The sequence below is a fragment of the Microcebus murinus genome, chromosome 23, assembly GCF_040939455.1.
Source record: "Microcebus murinus isolate Inina chromosome 23, M.murinus_Inina_mat1.0, whole genome shotgun sequence".
NCBI lineage: Eukaryota > Metazoa > Chordata > Mammalia > Primates > Cheirogaleidae > Microcebus > Microcebus murinus.
Window position 1 is genome coordinate 22,941,338 of NC_134126.1, and position 17,698 is coordinate 22,959,035.

At 51.3% G+C, this 17,698-nt stretch overlaps 1 protein-coding gene across 2 annotated transcripts; it reads right to left on the reverse strand.

Moving 5' to 3' along the window:
• Positions 1–3,865: 3,865 nt before the first annotated feature.
• Positions 3,866–16,806, reverse strand: ATF3 (activating transcription factor 3). 2 transcript variants are annotated; one of them, XM_075997071.1, is made up of 5 exons: positions 16,600–16,806; positions 10,103–10,322; positions 9,763–10,006; positions 6,376–6,483; positions 3,866–5,267 (listed from the first exon to the last, which is right to left on the reverse strand). In XM_075997071.1, exons 3-5 carry the CDS (start codon positions 10,000–10,002, stop codon positions 5,070–5,072), a joined length of 546 nt encoding a protein of 181 aa, XP_075853186.1. In that variant the 5' UTR covers positions 10,003–10,006; positions 10,103–10,322; positions 16,600–16,806; the 3' UTR covers positions 3,866–5,069. The 2 variants fall into 2 exon arrangements, with proteins under 2 accessions (XP_075853186.1, XP_012637107.1); XM_012781653.3 differs by lacking the exon at positions 10,103–10,322 and having other exon boundaries at positions 16,600–16,805.
• Positions 16,807–17,698: the final 892 nt, after the last annotated feature.

Sequence of the window (17,698 nt, forward strand, 5' to 3'; positions counted from 1 at the left end):
CTCAGGTGAGTGCCAAAATAAACATTTTTTCCAAATGAGAAAATTTTGTGTGGCTCCTCCCCCACTCCCTCAACTCAAAAGATTCAGCAAACAGACAATAGCTCTAGGAGTGCTCTAGGGTGGGATCCGTTTGAACCATGTGAGTTACATGGTTTAATTTTATGGAAAAGCCTAGAATTGGCAGCCCTGGTTCTTAGCATGTTCTTTTATACAATCTCAGTAAATGTCGCTGATGATGATTTTGTTTTTTTAGAGTCTGGCTCTGTTGCCCAGGCTTGAGTGCAGTGGCGTCAGCCTAGCTCACAGCAACCTCAAATTCCTGGGCTCAAGCAATCCTTCTGCCTCAGCCTCCCGAGTAGCTGGGACTATAGACACATGCCATGATGCCTGGCTAATTTCATATATATATATATATTTTAGTTGTCCAGATAAAATTCTTTCTGTTTTTAGTAGAGATGAGGTCTTGTTCTTACTCAGGCTGGTTTCGAACTCCTGACCTTGAGTGATCCCCCCCACTCCCAACCCCTCCCCACCCCCCCATCCCCACCTCGGCCTCCCAGAGTGCTATTATTACAGGTGTGAGCCATCACGCCCACCCGATGATGATCTTTAATAACAACCTTAACCTTTACTAATAACATTAAAGATTATTTCTCCTAGGTGCCATGCTACATTCTTCACCCATTATCCTAACAACCCATTGAGCTTGGGATAATTGCTACTGTCCCCATTTTACAGGTAAAGAAACTGAGCTTGTGTCTGTTACCTACATTGGCCAGTGGGAGACAGGAAGGTAGAAAGAGGGAGCCATGTGCGTGTGTGTGTGTGTGTGTTTGTGGATGTACATTATGGAGAACCCAAGATGACCACTTCAGACGGGCTGGGCTGAGCTGGGGATGAAGTTTCCCAGGAGTCCACCTCCGTTCCTCCCTCCCTCCCCTCCATTACGCTTGTACAAACACCCCATGTAGGGGAGCCCAGTTATTCTCTCGAGACCTCCAGGTTTTGCTTCACCCTCCGCTCTTCCTGCCCAGTGAAATGCCAGGCAGAGGAGAGCAGGAGGGAGGTGTGAGCTCACGTGCCAGGGGCCTGCCAACGGCCCTCCTGAACTAATCTCCTTCCCACGCAGAAGTGGTTTAGAAACCGTTTATACCCGTGGGCGCACGCGCCGTTCTGCCACCTGTGTGTTGCCATTCCCGCAGAGCTAGCCACGGGATAAGTGATTTCCGCACTGCGTGACTTGAAACTTCTGAAAAGGATCCCCTGCTCCCAACTGTCTTTTCTCCCAATTTGACGGTTATGCCTGGAATCCCACCTTGGAGATTCATTCCCTGAGGATAAAAGCACTTTCTTAGAACGCACACACCTGTCCCTCAGTGGATGGATGGGTGAGCAAAATGTGGAGTATCCATATAGTGGAATACCATTCAGCCACAAAGAGAGTCAAGGACTGTCACATGCTACCAAAGAGCCAGGCACAAAAGGCCACATCTTATATGATTCCATTTATATGAAATATCTGGAACAGGCAGGTCCATAGAGACAGAAAGCAGATCGGTGGCTGCCAGGGTGGTGGCCACTTCCTCATCTGTAAGGTGAGGATGACAGTTGTGAGGGTTAAATGGGACCCTGTCCGTGGAGTGTTCGGCTCATTGCCCTACTCAGTAAATGTTACATACCATTAGCATTCGTCCCCGGTGGTCCTTTTAGCCTCGGTGTGAATTCCTTCCCGAAAGAAGTTTTGGAGGAGACCTAGAACAGCTTCTGGAGTTAGAGCCACCTTGAGAACGCGGGAGGAAGCTCCATGGGCAACCTTGACCTCCTTGCAGGCAGCTCTCGACTGGAAACACTGTTCACTCCGCAGAAGGACAGTACTGGAACCCAGCCAGAGGGTGGGGGACAGGGAAGAGGGGAGAAAGCTTGATAGGATTTGGGTGTCAGGGGTTTATTCAAAGCTCTTGGGGAGAAATTAGGATAAAGATAGAAAAGGACTTCCGCTCTTGACGGAAAGTGAAAGCAATCAGCTTCAGAACCCCTGTCCTGGCCCAGAACCCTTCAGACCTTTTTACTCTGAAACAGGTGCCTGGCTCGATCTCAGGGGAAGACCAGGGGGGCAGGAGGCAGGCCACAGGAGGGAGGGTGGCTTTCTATGCCCGGGTAGTGTGATGTCACCACCCCCCGGTGGGACAAAGACATTGGCAAGCCAGGTGTTTGGTTCTGGCTGAAGCCCCATCTAAATTTATTCTCTCAAACCCCCCAACCTTCCCTCTCCTTCAAATATCAAACAAGATGAACTGAACGACTTGATGGTTAATACACGTTTATCCTTTTCTTTATTAAAATATCAAAACACAAACTTGGCTACAGAAAACAAAACTATTTTTAATTTATTTGTTCAAAGAACGTACAGTTACACTAACCAGACACAGTGCATTTCTCAGATCCATTTTTCTTGCCATAGTCACCCTCCTCCACCTCCTCACCCCCATCCATTCTTGTCCATGGCAGTTTACAAATTGTCTTGAGTCCCATAAAGGCTGGTGGGGTGTAGCCTCTAGTCATAACTAGAAGGTAAATCCAAGGGCGTTTTCCCCCCTCCATCAAGATAAGGAACATGATTCTCTTGGGAGAAGTGGGGAATGGTACTAACTTCAAATGGCTCTTTACAGATCAGGAAAGACCCTGGATGTGCAATTAAAGCAGCAAAATAAGGACACCTGTGTTCCAAGTGCTAGTTTAAAGGAAACATACATGAGTTCAAAGAAGCAGGTACACCGTTTTGCGTGGATGAATCTAACATTTAATAAAGCCAGTGTCTCTCTGAACAACGGCACTGGTAGCAGAATAGCTAATTTTTCTTTCCAGCCTGGGAGGGTTATCCATGTGCACAGACAGCAAGGGAGCCTGGCTCTATTTCAGACTTAAGGCATCCTATGCCCTGGAAATTCCAGGAAATTAGGTGAAATACCTTTCTCTGAATTACCACACCCATCCTGTCTCAAATTATTCTCTTTCTTTCTCCCATCCCCCTTCCCATTCTTTTCTGATATATTTTTGCAACAATGAGACACACATTTGAACATAACAAAGGCAATTCGAGTGAATAATTCTTTTTTTTTTTTTTTTTTTTTTTTTTTTTGAGACAGAGTCTCGCTTTGTTGTCCAGGCTAGAGTGAGTGCCGTGGCGTCAGCCTAGCTCACAGCAACCTCAAACTCCTGGGCTCGAGCGATCCTTCTGCCTCAGCCTCCCGAGTAGCTGGGACTACAGGCATGCGCCACCATGCCCAGCTAGTTTTTTATATATATATCAGTTGGCCAATTAATTTCTTTCTATTTATAGTAGAGACGGGGTCTCGCTCTTGCTCAGGCTGGTTTTGAACTCCTGACCTTGAGCAATCCGCCCGCCTCGGCCTCCCAAGAGCTAGGATTACAGGCGTGAGCCACCGCGCCCGGCCTCGAGTGAATAATTCTTGAAGAGTTCTGCGGCAGAACATTAGGTATCGAAGTTGAGCAACAGGTGTATGCTTTTAGGTGTTTGTACATTCAGGGAAAATGATAGTTAAGGCATTTTGCAATTCAGATTTTACATCAAAATTCCATCTTAACACCAAACGGTTGATCTAAAGGATCTATTTGGTGCTGTGTTTCAGGGATTGGTAATGAGAAATTGAGCATAAGTTACCATAGACCGAGGAATAAGATTGAAAGTCAACCATCCCACCTAGTGGGAACACATGGTGACAGTCACCTCGAGAATTTTTAAACCTAAACACCCCCCATAACGGAGAGGAGAGGAGAGGGGCAAGGAATGACTAGATCTCAACAACCAGCAGGTTCAAAAGAACAGAAACCAGCACAACACATGTTTGCCATGTCTTGGTTCCAATATTTATTATATTGACAGATGAGGAATACTAGGATAAATAATATTTTCTCTTACAGAAAATTGTAACGATACTATTGAGTAGGATTAAACACTCTGAGGATTTCACAGAAACATCAGAATTTTAACAAGACGGTAGCCATTTTCGTGGCCAGTGTGAGTGGCTTTCTCACGGCTGCAAATGCCCTGGGCCATATTTCTCAAAACAGCTACATGACAAAAACAATGCCATTGACACCCAACAATGCTAAAGCCTGGGCATCACCTGGCCTTAAACAAGTCTCCACTGACTGTGGTTTTCTACCACCAGGAAAGGAAAATGGAATATTCTTTGGCTCTTCCAGCCTAACTCCTGACCTAAGTCGCTGAGTGGAGAGTCCTAACCCTTTGGAAGTTGGACTTTCTTTCTGCTTTCTTCCTGTGACATTGGAACTGAGTTTGCAACAGAGGACCCACTGTCATGCCCACGGATTCTGTATTAACACCGGGAGAATTCTGTTCTCCGGGAGCTGACAAGCTCTTCTGGCCACTTGAACATTTTGTGAGACACCGCACATGGTGACAGCCCCCCAAGCTCTCAGAAACCAGATCCGAGGAAAATCATGTAAAAGTCACACCAGTGTTGTGCCAAACAAACATCAAAAGAGCACAATGCCTAGTTTTGAAATGAATGCCTTGCACACAGTAATTCCTGGACAATAACAGCATATTTGCTAGAAAGCACAAGCCCTGGCCATTGCACAACTTCGCTAAATGCCGTTCTCACTCCATGTCCCCTACGAGTGACGATAGCAGCCTCAGTGGAGGTGGTGGCCCCACCCCACCTGCGCAAGATTCAGACACTTCTGCATGAGTCCTAGCGGTGGGCATCCTGGTTTTTACAGAATCCAGATGAAAGGTGGGCAGGACCCTAACCAGGGGCCATCTGGAACATCTAAGAATGGCCAGTGTCTTAAGGCCTAAGTCCTGGAGTTGAGGCAAAGGTGCACTTGCCCTGATCCAAGATCCACCCTGGGGCAGAACAGAAAGGCCCGGCAGAGTCACCGAGGGCCCTCCCACCTCGATGGTTCTCGGCTTCTGGGATTCTAGAGGTGCACAGGAAGTCAGCTCTCCAATGGCTTTAGGGTTTTGGGTATAAAAGGAGGATTCGATGAGGACTCCCCAGTTGCCCCCACACCGTGGCCACTTAGCTCTGTAATGTTCCTTCTTTTATCTGTTGGATAAAGAGGTTTCTCTCGTCTTCTGGAGTCCGCCCATTCTGAGCCCGGACAATACAAGTGGGCCGATGGAGGTTGAGCATGTATATCAAATGCTGCTTCTCGTTCTTGAGCTCCTCAATTTGGGCCTTCAGTTCTGCATTCACACTCTCCAGCTTCTCCGACTCCTGGGGGACAAGGGACAGAGGCATTAGGAATGGAGCCCGAGGCCCACGGGGAGGGGGAGGCTGGGTGCTGCCTGGACGGTGGAGGGCCCCTTGCTGAGGAGATGGGAGGGAGCGCTAGTCTGGGAGAATGCAGACCCTGGAGAAGGCTTCGAACATGGGCCCTTCTTCAGAGGAGCTCCGGGGATGCCACAGAGGTAGGCTGTCACTCTACTCATTCTGAAGCTGCAGAGCAACCAACAGTTCAGAGGACTCCTTCGCATGAGTCCAACAGCCCATAGGCAAGTCTTCTGGACCAGAAAGAGCCTTGAGGGTGGGGGAGAAATCCCGACTCATGGTGCTTAGTGTTTTGTGAATCATTGCTCTCGCTGATAAGCTCATCTCCCCAGAAAAAAATGTATTAATACATGGCAACACACAAAATCTCCTAATTTTCACTGATCCCCCCTGAAGCAGTCAACAGAGCCCTTGGGCACCTGCAGAACCTGGGTTAAGACTCTGCCCTGGCCTGTCCACACGTGGCGGAGGGACACAACCATTGGGAAGACTGCCAGGCACCTCGGCCTGCACCGCCTGCCCACAAAGGCTGTTCCCTGTCTTGTTTCTCAGGAGGGGCCGGCTGAACGCAGTCAGGAGCTCCGACTGCTGGAGGAGCCAGGGAGAAGGGCTGCAGAGTTAAGAACTAGATAGGAATGCAAAGAAAGTGTAACCACTGCTTGTGGATTAAGGAAATAACCTGTTTGAAGAGATTAACTAAAGGCTTTTTATAGGGAGCCAAACGAGAGCTGGCAGCTTCCTTTTCTCAGGCAAGTGGGCAAGTGCAGCTTCTCTCACTGTGCTGGTGGGTCCCCGGCCTGGAAGCTGCTGGACACGAATGCACCGGCAGAGGCTGCTGCGAGTTGGGCAGCAGGCGCATTCACACACCTGCTTCTCGTCCAGAGCCAGCGTCACGTCCACTGTGCTAACAGCTTTGTTACCTCCTCATTCTGCAACCGGCATTTCTGCTACCAGCTACGGGGCCCTTCTTGTGCAAACACGACCAGGTAGGGGGCATGAAACTGGTGGCAGACACGCATGGGCCAGAGGAAGGGGACGGCTAGAAGGCACTCACTTTCTGCAGGCACTCTGTCTTCTCCTTCTTCTTGTTTCGGCACTTGGCTGCTGCAATCTTATTTCTTTCCCGTCGCCTCTTTTTCCTTTCATCTTCTTCAGGGGCTACCTATAAAATCCAAAAGATGTGCGTTTAATGGCAGGCAAGAAATGCCACCCAAGTCAACACACAGCCTTTTACTGCCAACGAAAACTGGCAAACCTAATGCTGGAGGACCCGGAAAAAATAAAGCCCTAGACTTTTTGCATGAAACCCCTACGCACACACACACACACACACACACACACACACGTACCCACACACTTGAGAATGAACAAAGAAAATCAAAGAGCTGTTAGTTAAAATTATGTTGGCAATATTAGTAACTTTAAATTTAGCCTACTTTTTTTTTTAAAAAAAAATTGAGGTCTCATTATGTTGCTCAGGCTGGTCTCAAACTCCTAGGCTCAAGTGATCCTCCTACCTTGGCCTCCCAAGGTGCTGTGATTACAGGTGTGAGCCACCACACCTGGCCTCCAATTTAGCCTACTTTTAAAACTCATTTGGGTTTTGAAATGATTATGATATTCAAATTGATAACTATTGTTACTAACTGTAATCATTTAGAACTGGAAACAGATTCTGCTTGGTAAATATATCCTCTTCCCAAGAATCAGAAATGACCTCAGGATGATCACTTCGCCACCCTCCCTCTATCTCCTCTTCTTTGGTTCAGGACCCAAGGACAGCCCCATTCATCACTGTCTTCACCTGGGGCATGGCAGCATCTCCTTCCTGAATTTGGAAGAAGCCCAAGGAGCTCCTAGAAAAGAGGTACCTGAGCTCATTCCCAGCCAAAGTGGCATTAATCAGCCCATGGCTTGGGTGCCACCTGCAGGTGGTAAACTGGAATCAATAAATAAATACAGATCTCCCCTGTGCCTCCCGCTGAGCCAGCCCTGCGGATCCCCAGAGAATAAAACCCTGTCCTGCTTTGGGATCTGGTTCTCCATGGAAGTTCACTCAGATCTGGACTTTTGTCTAAGGACCGATGGGAAATTAGCAACATCCAGCCATCGGATACGGCTTAGAGTCTGGGTCCAACTGGGGTGAAGCACTCACAGTGGGCTGAGTGGGTGACAGCACAGGCTGCCAGTGTCAGACCCTGTCATGTCCCTGTCCTTGCTCTGGACAGAGCGAAGTGTGTGGGAGCCACACCTCAAACCACAGAGTTCCTGGGATGCCATAGTCACCGCTGCAAAACCCGGATGTAAACCCAGGCCTTTCCCTTCTCCTCCTGTGTCTTTTCCTGACCATATACGTCTTGTTCTACCACGTCACCTTCATGGAGGTGACAGGGACCTGGGAAACAGGCTCATGCTGCCTGGACGCATGGAACGTCCATGGCTTTCATAGGCTTGGTGTCTTATTTTAAGACGAGACGATGTATGGCAACCAAGGGGATCAGAATATTCAATAGGTTTTGGTGCATTCTCTTCTCAGCAGGTAAATCTGCTTGTGGAACTGACCTATGGTCAGAAGGTCACTTGATGAACCCAGAATCAGAGCAGATGAATTGGGATTTCAGGAGCGTTTCCATGAATCAGACTACTTGCTTCTTCCTCTGGGGAACCCTCCAGATATCCTTCCAAAATGCTTTCCTTCTTTCTATGGGAATCCTACTACTTCCATTGCTTCCTGTCTCTTAAGGTATTAAATTAGGGGAAAAAATTTCCCTGAGTATCCTGGGTCTGCTCTACACTGCCTTGGACTGGGCACCCACAAACATTTTTGGGGGAATGCTGCCTCCCTTTGGGGCCTCCCCTGAGGTTAACTGGGGGCCCAGCTCATGGCCCAATGATGCCTTATGAATACAGCATCTTAAGGAGTAATAGTTCCAGCTACCATTCATTGAATGCTAACTATCAGCTAGGGCTAGGCCCCCTGCTAGACCCTTGATGAATGTCATCTCATTTAACCTTCAGATGGATCCTAAGAAGGAGTCATTATAGCATCATAAAGATTCTTAACCAACGTCCTCTTAAATTCAGTTCTTTTGGGCCAGTTCCACTTCCCCCTTGCTCAAAGGATGCAATCATACCAGTTAAGTAAGCTTGAAACACTTCTATTTTGCAACCTTGAGGGAAAGGCCAAAAAAAATGGCAGAACCTTGGCTCTGACCTCCTTGAGCCACCTAAGCCTCACCAGCAACCCCCTCCTAGACTTCTCGCCATGTTTGTCAGTCCAGGTGCCTTGTGCGAGGTTGCCAAGCGTGGACAGTGCAAGTGTTTGAGACACAAGTGAACTTGGAGCAACGCCTGGTGCCGAGGCTGTGGGCACTACTATAGGGGAGGGTGGGGCTGGCCGCCTGGTCCTTGTTTCACCCTCTGGGTGCTTGGGACCTGGTCGTGATGGAAATGACCACCACCCTCTGTGCTGCTCCAGAGCAGCTCGGCACACAAGGCAACCCCATTCGGACTCACGGCTCTAAATGCCGTCTCTGTGCTGATGAATTCCAACTCTCTATCTCTGGCCAGATTTCCCCCTGGACTCCAGACCCATGTATTTAACTCATCATCTCCACGGGTGTAGAAAAGGACAGAATTCCTGGTCTGGCCCTCACTCAACCTCCTTAGCCCCAATCACAGCAGCAAACGGACAGGCCATTCTTACAGCTGTGCAGGCCAGAGAAGTGGGGGTCACCCTCGAGTCCCCTCTCTCATACCCCACAACCAATCCATCAGTAATTCAGCTCTGCCTTAAAGTCAGATCCGGAAGCCCACGGTGACCGAGCCCGCCCGCACTCACGTGGCTTGCCACCCCAGGCCCGCTTCTGTACCCTCTGCCTCTGTCCTGCCCCTACCGCCCCTTCTCAGCATGACGCCCAGGGTGACCATTTAAAAATATTAAGTCGGACCATGCTGCTCCTCTGCTCAGAAAACCTCCTGTGCTCCCCATCTCACTCTGAGCACGTGGCCACAGCTTTGTGACAGTGTGTACGGACATGCCCCTGTTTCACTCCCACCTCCGCACTCTGCCCCACCACACGGCCCACCCTGCACCAGCCAAACTCCCACCTCGGTGCCCTGAATCTCTCTTGCCAGATACCCGCATGGTTCCGTCTCTCTCCTCCTCCAAGTCTCTGCTCAAAGGTCACTATCAGCAAAAGCCCTCCCCAGCGTCCTAACTGAAAACAGCAGCTCCGCCCGTCCCATGCCACCTGTCCCCGTCCCTGCGCTAGTCTTCTCCTTTGCACCCACCTCGCACATCAGTGCGGACGTACCTGTGTGCTGATCGTCTCCTCCCAGCACAAGCTCAGCTCCCCAAGGGCAGCCCTGCCTAAAACCTGCCCGACACGTGGTGGCCGCGTGACAAAGCAGGTGCTGACATGAAAGAACGAACACCCACCTCGGCTTTTGTGACCGACATCCCCAGGGGTCTGTCGCTGACAGTGACCGACTCCAGCGCAGAGGACATCCGGTGGCAGAGGTGCTTGTTCTGGATGGCAAACCTCAGCTCTTCCTTGACAAAGGGTGTCAGGTTAGCAAAATCCTCAAACACCAGTGACCCAGGAGGGGACAGGCAGGGGACGATGGCAGAAGCACTGACTTCCGAGGCAGAGACCTGGCCTGGGTGTTGAAGCATCATTTTGCTGAAAGACACATTGAAACCCAAACTGCTTCAGGGGTCCTGGGGCATGGGGTCAAGGGTCCTCCCCACCCCACAATCCCCAACACCAGAACCTCACCCTCAAAAGAAAGTCCCAGAAGCCCTCGGGCTTCTGTTCTGTTTTCATTTCATGCCATCCTCATCTTGAGCAAAACAGGTTCTTAAAATACACAGCTCAGTGACGTGGATAAAATGCCTAATTGAAGTTTATAAGAGTTGATGTCTCAGGCTACTCTCAACTCGCAAGCACTATTAGTTTTGGCTGGTGTGCATATGTGCAAATGTCGCCTCACACAGTTCTGAAAGAGGAAGAGCATTTTTTAAAAATCAGCGAGACCATTCTACGACCTCACTTTCTGTCTCTTTTTCAAAAAGAAACTTGGAAGGTACCTGAAATCAAGTTGAACCTATCAGTGAGTGGAAGTAAAAGCAAGCAACGGGGGAGCCTTGAATGTAGCCAAAGCATCGTGGAAGCTGCTCATCCCACAAGCTGGATCCGAGTAATGGGAGTGAGGAAGGTGACCGTAGCCAGGCATGTTAATTTGCCCCAGTCCTTGGCAGGGGACGAGGGGTGGGGATTCTTACACTTTAGGTTGGTGAAGCAAAAGGCCTTAAGAGTAGAGCAAAGTGAGGAACGAATGCTCAGACACTCTGAGGGTGCTATTCAGACCTGGGGTATAAGGAGAGGCTTGGGCTGGGGACCTTGGATTGGCTCTGGCACTAACGAGCAGTGACTCGGGCCAGTTGCTTTGGCTCTCTGAGACCCAGTGTGATCTGGCAGAAGGTTGAGAGCTCCCCTGTGCAGGGACTGCGTCTCTATCCACGCTTTATCCCAGAGCCCCGCCCAGCACCTGCGGACCGGCCGGTCACTGCCCACCCGGATAAATGACATGAAGACAGGTGATCGAGTCAAACGGCCTCTGAGGTCCAAGGTCTCATCTCTCTCCATCATTCTATGGCTCAGTGAGCCCAAAGGGATGACAAAAGGAAAATAAAGGCTAGAAATAGTAACAGTTCCATGGCTACAACTTGGAATAGTCCCTCCCTAAGTCCTGCCTGCCGTGTACTCACTCAAGGGGCAAGGAGGTGGGGATATGTTTTGGCAGGCGGCCCCCTGGAGTGTCCACAGGGGATCCGTGGTCATTAGCCAAGTCCAGCCGGACAAGAAGCCCCGGGCAAGTCCCTGCCAGGTGAGGAGCGCTTCCTCCATTCCAGAAACCTTATGTGCACTATGTCACTTAATCCTCATGAGAACCCAGTGAGTTAGGTCCTAGCCCCATTTCATAGATGAGGTAACTGACATTTAGACAAGCTAAGTAATTCGCCCAAAGTCAGAGAATTAATACGGGACAGCGTCAGGATTTGGAATTAGGTTAGTTTGGCTCTAGAACCCATGTCCTTAATTTATACATCGCAAAAATGAACAAATGTTATTCTACATTGCAAAAACAAAAAACAGAGCAAGTATTTTGGGGGGCGGTGCAGGCACTGGGGTAGGTGGGGCTGGAGCTGAAGAGATGGAGGGGAGACTGAGCAAAGACGTGTGCGGAAAACCCGAGCTCCGTTTAATGCAGTGTAATCGTCATATACCGGAGTGCACACTGAAGCTGCCGCCTTGATTCTGGGAGTCGGTTTAAGTGGTTTTTTTTGTTTTTTTTTTTTTTTGAGACAGAGTCTCACTCTGTTGCCCAGGCTAGAGTGAGTGCCGTGGCGCCAGCCTCGCTCACAGCAACCTCAAACTCCTGGGCTCTAGCGATCCTCCTGCCTCAGCCTCCCGAGTAGCTGGGACTACAGGCATGTAGTCCTTTTTTTCTATATAAATTAGTTGGCCAATTAATTTCTTTCTATTTATAGTAGAGACGGGGTCTCACTCTTGCTCAGGCTGGTTTCGAACTCCTGACCTCCAGCAATCCACCCGCCTCGGCATCCCAGAGTGCTAGGAGTACAGGCGTGAGCCACCGCGCCCAGCCTAAGTGGGTTTTTATCCACAAAATTCCCAGACTGGGCTCAGAAGATGAAGATCTGAAGCCCACTTACCCCGTTATGTGTCACTGCTATACCTCCCAGTGGCCTTTTGTCCTCTGGTAAAGAGTGTTAATAACAACTGCCCTATTTTCCCTTAGAGTCATGTGAGGAATTGAAGAAGCAATACATGAATGTCTGGAGAACATTCTTCAACTAGGAGTTTCACTATGACAGGGCCTCCCAGGGGCCTCTCCAGCCCAGGGCTGGCTCTCTGACAGTGGGGTCCAGGTGGGAGGGTGGCTGGTCACCCTCTTTGATCTCAAATGCTTCTGAATGGTACACCCTGAGCTCTAACTGCCCCTGGAGAATCTCAGATACACCGATGGAGGCAAGAATTCCAGGCCAATGAATGCCACCCTTGACTAGTCAAAGAAACCCAGGAAATGTAGGTAATTCTCTTCCCGAAGTCCTGTGTCATGAGCAGCACTGAAGTTCTCCTCTCAGTTTAATCCTATAATCGTAGGATGCTGGGAGGATACTTCTGTCAGGTGATCGGCTCTGAGAAACTAGCCTTCGAAAGCCAGAGGTTTAAGATTCTCCTATGCATTCATGTTTCCCCTCCCTTTCCAACTTTATTAAAAACCCAGTAGTTCAGGGATGGAAATTCAGAGCTACCACTGGGCTGGCCTTTGCTTGGAGGACTGGATGGCTCCCTTCTACATGGGTCATTTGAATTCCTCCACAGTTGAATATAGTTCCATTTTGCCACCCAACTAAGTTTATTAATGAGCTCTCAGGGCTTGGGGGCTACTGTTTGGGATCCACCCCCGGCCCCCGCAAGTGTCAAGCCAGCAGTCCTGATGAAAGAAACTGACGAATATCAGTGGTATGGAATATTTTTATGAAAAGCATTGGGTGGGCTCGCCTGGGGACAGAAATAGGTTGTGAAAATGTGAAAAGCCTTTCAGTGGGTAAAGCAGATGTATCTGCAGAGATTCGGGCTTTCTCTGCAGTGAGGCTAAAGCTTAGTGTCTTGGGATACTTCCTAGTTATTCCCTACTCAGTCTCTTAAGATATGATTCAGCCTAGACTCAGGCTGTGTCCCCAACAAGGAAATGAAGTTAAATCTTCAGAAAATGTTTCAGAAAGTTGAGACCCTCTAACAACCCCTTCACCGAAGAAAAAAATGGTTTTTTTTGGGGGGGGAGGGAGGATCTCAGATGATCTGAGTTGACTTTCTACATCGATCATAAATTTGTTCACGCCTGCTACAAGGAGAACCTGCACTTTGCTTCGACTTCATTATTTCCAATCAGAAATCATGTCATATCATTGGTGGTTTCATCATTTTCAAGAAAGTGAAACTTTGCTCACGTATTTCTTTAGCTGGAAATTCAGCTCCCAGATTTATTTCCTAGTACCTAAAACTACATTGAGTTTTCACTTTTCATTTCCATCTCTTTCCACTAAGCCCTGCTCGCTAACCATCTTATGGTACTGGGAAGTCGATATTGGCCTTTCACTAACTCTTCATATGTTAGTCTTTCTCCCAGCCTGCTTCAAGAGATCATAGGTATATGGCAGGTCCTCAGGGACAGAGACGATGTTTCCGGGCCTGTCAGTATCACTCACAAGCTGAGCACCCGACAAGCCACGTGGGGCTTTCTGGGCCTCAGTTTCCTTTTCTGTAAAATGAGACCAAGATTTCCTGCCCCAATTCCCTCCAAGGGCTGTTGGGAGGTTCGCATGAGACTCACACACACACTGGGTAAAAGCATCACTACTGTGACTCCATTTTCCCTGTTTCAGGGGAAACTCATTCTGTCTTCAATCCAATTAAACCCTATTAGTCAGGAATTAACTGGAACCCTCGGAGAAATTCAGGTCAGAGCCTCTTCTGCACTTGGAATGACCCCTCGGTTCCTGACACACCAGGTAAATTCCACCCCACTATTTGCTGACACCAGCCTTTCTGCACTAGCGTTACATACTTGAGAGAGAACCAACGCTGCACATGAAAAACCATTCCTTCTTTGAAAAGTTTCTGTGGTGTCCTGGCTATGTCCTCCTTCCTCCCCATCCCCAACCCCTGCCTGGGTAACACTTGGTAGCCACTGACCCTGTTCCATGCCCAGCTCATTTTAAAAGGGAAGGAAGGGCCAGGCGTGGTGGCTCACGCCTGTAATCCTAGCACTCTGGGAGGCCGAGGCGGACAGACTGCTCAAGGTCAGGAGTTTGAAACCAGCCTGAGCAGGAGCAAGACCCCATCTCTACTAAAAATAGAAGAAATTAATAGACCAACTAAAATATATATATATATACAAAAATTTAGCCGGGCATGGTGGCGCATGCCTGTAGTCCCAGCTACTCGGGAGGCTGAGGCAGGAGGATCGTTTGAGCCCAGGAGATTGAGGTTGCTGTGAGCTAGGCTGACGCCACGGCACTCACTCTAGCCTGGGCTACAAAGTGAGACTCTGTCTCAAGAAATAAATAAATAAATAAATAAATAAATAAATAAAATAAAATAAAAGGGAAGCAAGCATGGAGTCTACTGAATGGGAATCATAGAACAGCCAATATTAGAGCCATCTAGGGCAGATCCTTATATTATAATTGGGCCATTTGAGGTCCAGGAAAATAAAGTAACCTGTCCGAAGGTCAAAAAGATGGTGAGTGACCCAGCCCATGCCAAGCTGCTGACCACCCACCCACGGCTCAGTTCACTCCATCACCAACAGGGATCTATCACCCAAGTCATCAACCATGGTGGCAATGGAGAACACAGCCACCAGCCAGGAAGATGAGGGGCCAGCAGTCCTGGCACCTGGTACTGACCACAGAGGAGACTTTGACAGGACCAAGATGGTGAGGAGTTACAGAAGAAAGGGGCCATGAAGAGAAAGGAACTAGACAATAATGGCTAAAGAGCAAGGAGGGAGGAAGAAAGAGAGAGAGGGAAGGGTGGGGTTATAACAGGAGAGGGTTGAAGGCACCCAGAGCTGCCACAGGTGCTGGGTGCTGTATCTTATCCGCCCTGTGGGCCTGGGGCACTGCAAACTATCCAGACAGTAGCAACTACAAGCCCCTCACTGCCCCGTCTCTGTCTAGAATAACCTCGAAGCAAGAGCCTGTATGTTGTAGCATTATTATTCTGCAACAAATGCTAAACGCAAAACAAGAGGGATAGTAATACCAATTTTGCCTTCATTTTAAGGTGGGGAGACAGAAACTCCAAACAGAAAATGTAACTGTCACCCACACTGAAAGGGATACATTGGGGGAACATCCAGATTATTCTAACGCTCAATTTTTTTTCTGGGTCCATCAAGAATTTAGCAACTCTTCTATCTGTAAGAAAGCAGATGTAACCTGTGCAATGAAATTTGGAAAAAGAAAATGGTTAGGAGGGAAGGAAGTAGGAGAACAAATCCAGTGGAAGTAAAGTCGGGGAGGGATGAGACGCTCCATGGAGAAGTCCCCTTTACCCCGTTGTCTGGGAGACTGGTCAGTGACATTAGATGGAGACACCCTTGCCTGGTCCCTTTTCTTTCAATTACATCACTCTCAAATCTGAAAGTCTTCAGCCAGAAAGGACCTTAGTGGTTATCTGGTCCAATCACCAAATCGTGCTCTCCAATAGACACGGGCCCGCTAGTGTCTATGTGTCCCTATTTCCCAGCTGGGGACACTAAGGCTCAAGGACTTCAAGAGCAGTATAAGGTCTCAGAGTGCTGGCACTAGACCACAAAACCATTCTCTCAAGTATCTGTACAACTGGTTCTACACCCTCGCTTCACCCCACGGAGGGTCTCCACGGTCGCAAAGGAGAGAAATCTGCAAAGCCCCAACGGAAAAGCGACAGTGAGAGTCACACAGGTGCGCGAGCAAAGCGTGCGAGCGCCCGCGCCCAGGAGCCGGACGCCAGCTTGTGCTCTCCGCCCTCAGCCCGGGACAGCGCGACACGGGCGCTCGCCGCTTCCAAACTCAGCCCAGCCAACTTTCGCTCGGGCCGCCCTGCGCGGCTCAGCGGCCGAGCGCTCCGGGGTGCGCAGGGCGACCCCCAGCGGCAGCGCCCGCGACGCCCGCCCGCGGGTCCCCATTCATTGCGCTCCGCGCCGGGACAGCGCGCCCGCGAGCCCCGGCCTCCGCGCCGCTCCGCGCTGTCGGGAAGGCTCTGCTGGGAGCGGCGGTGCGGGGCGCCGGGGAGGGCTCGGGCAGGACCGCGAGCCGGGTGGCGTGGGGCACCCGCGCGCACCACCGCCCGCCCGCCCACCTCGCGCCCTCCCCGCGCGGCGGTGCGGGCGGACGGCGGAGGGCGGCGGCGCTCCGAGGTCGCTCGCGGAGTGGACGCCCGGCCGCCTCCGTCACCCGGAGCCTTTCGCGCCCCAAGTCAAAAGAGAAAGTTAGTTCTTTCACTTTGCGGGAAACTTTCCGGCGCGCTGAGGGGCAGCGGTGGCCGGACCAAGTTCCCGCGCCAGAGTTCCCGCGACGCCGGGGCGGAGGCGCGGGTCGGAGGTGGGGCAGGGGTTGGGGACAGGTAAGCAGAGGGGCGTAAAGGGAAGCCAAGCGAGCCGCCCCGTCGCGCTCGCCCACTCGGCCCCCAGCGCTCACCTCCAGGCTCCGCTCGGGGCGGCCAGGGTCCGGAGGACGGGCAGGGTCGGGGCGGGGCCGGGCTGTCCGTCTGTCCGGCCGGCGGGCGAGCACCGAGGACTCCCGGTCGGCGCGCGGGCTGGCGGGTCCGCCCGGGGAGAGCGCTGTGCGGCGCGCGCCTGGCTGAGTGCGACTGTGGCTCGGAGCGCGTTGCATCACCCCTTTTATAGCCCTCGGCTGGCGGCAAGGCCGTTTACTCCGGGTTACCAGTCCCGGGCTGACGTAATGCTATTAATAGCTTCCCGGGAGAACCGGCCGAACTGAGCGAAGGAAGGAGGGGTGGAGGAGGGGCCGGGGCGGGGCGGGGGGCGGGGGGACAGGGGGGGACCGGTGATGCAAGCTCGGGGAGGAGCCAGCCGAGACGCGTCCTCCGGCCTGGCGCGCTCCGCTGCACGCCCGCCCGCCCTCTCTCTCCATATCAGGACCGGAGCCGCCCGGGCGCGCTGCCAGATGTGCGTACTCGCCGCTGCGTGTTCCAGGCATGACCAATGGTGCCCAAGCCAGCGGCATGACTCCACCGCGCTGGCATCTCTCCCTCCGCTAGGTTGGAGGGGGGCGGGGAAGGCGGGGAGGCGGGGCCCGGCCGCGGCCCAGACTAGGTGAGGCTGGGAAACCCGCACGACCTTTCTCTAAAATGCGTGGTCATTTTCTGGACCTTCAGGAAAATGCCCTCCCCCTCCCCGCCAGCCTCCTGCTTCTCAAGCAGGGGACAGAATAGGGGTAGAAGCGTTAGTGTCTGGCGTGGGAGAGGTGCCCAAAGTCACCCCTCCGTGTATCCGCGCAGTTACCCGCCCGGTGTGACCTCCGCGGCGGGGACCGCGAGACGCCGGCCGGCCGATTAATCCAAACGCGGAGGGCAGCGCTTGCCCGGGCCCCGCGCCCAGCCCGCAGCCCCGCACGCCCCGCACGCCCACGCGGGAGCGCCCCGGGGAACCCGCTCCGAGGCGAGGGCGAGTGGCAGAGCGCTATCGGTTCGGATTTTTTAACGATCGCAAAGCGTTTGGAATTGACGGGGAGATTGATTCTCAGTGAAATCAACCAGAGCGTGGCAAGATGAGAG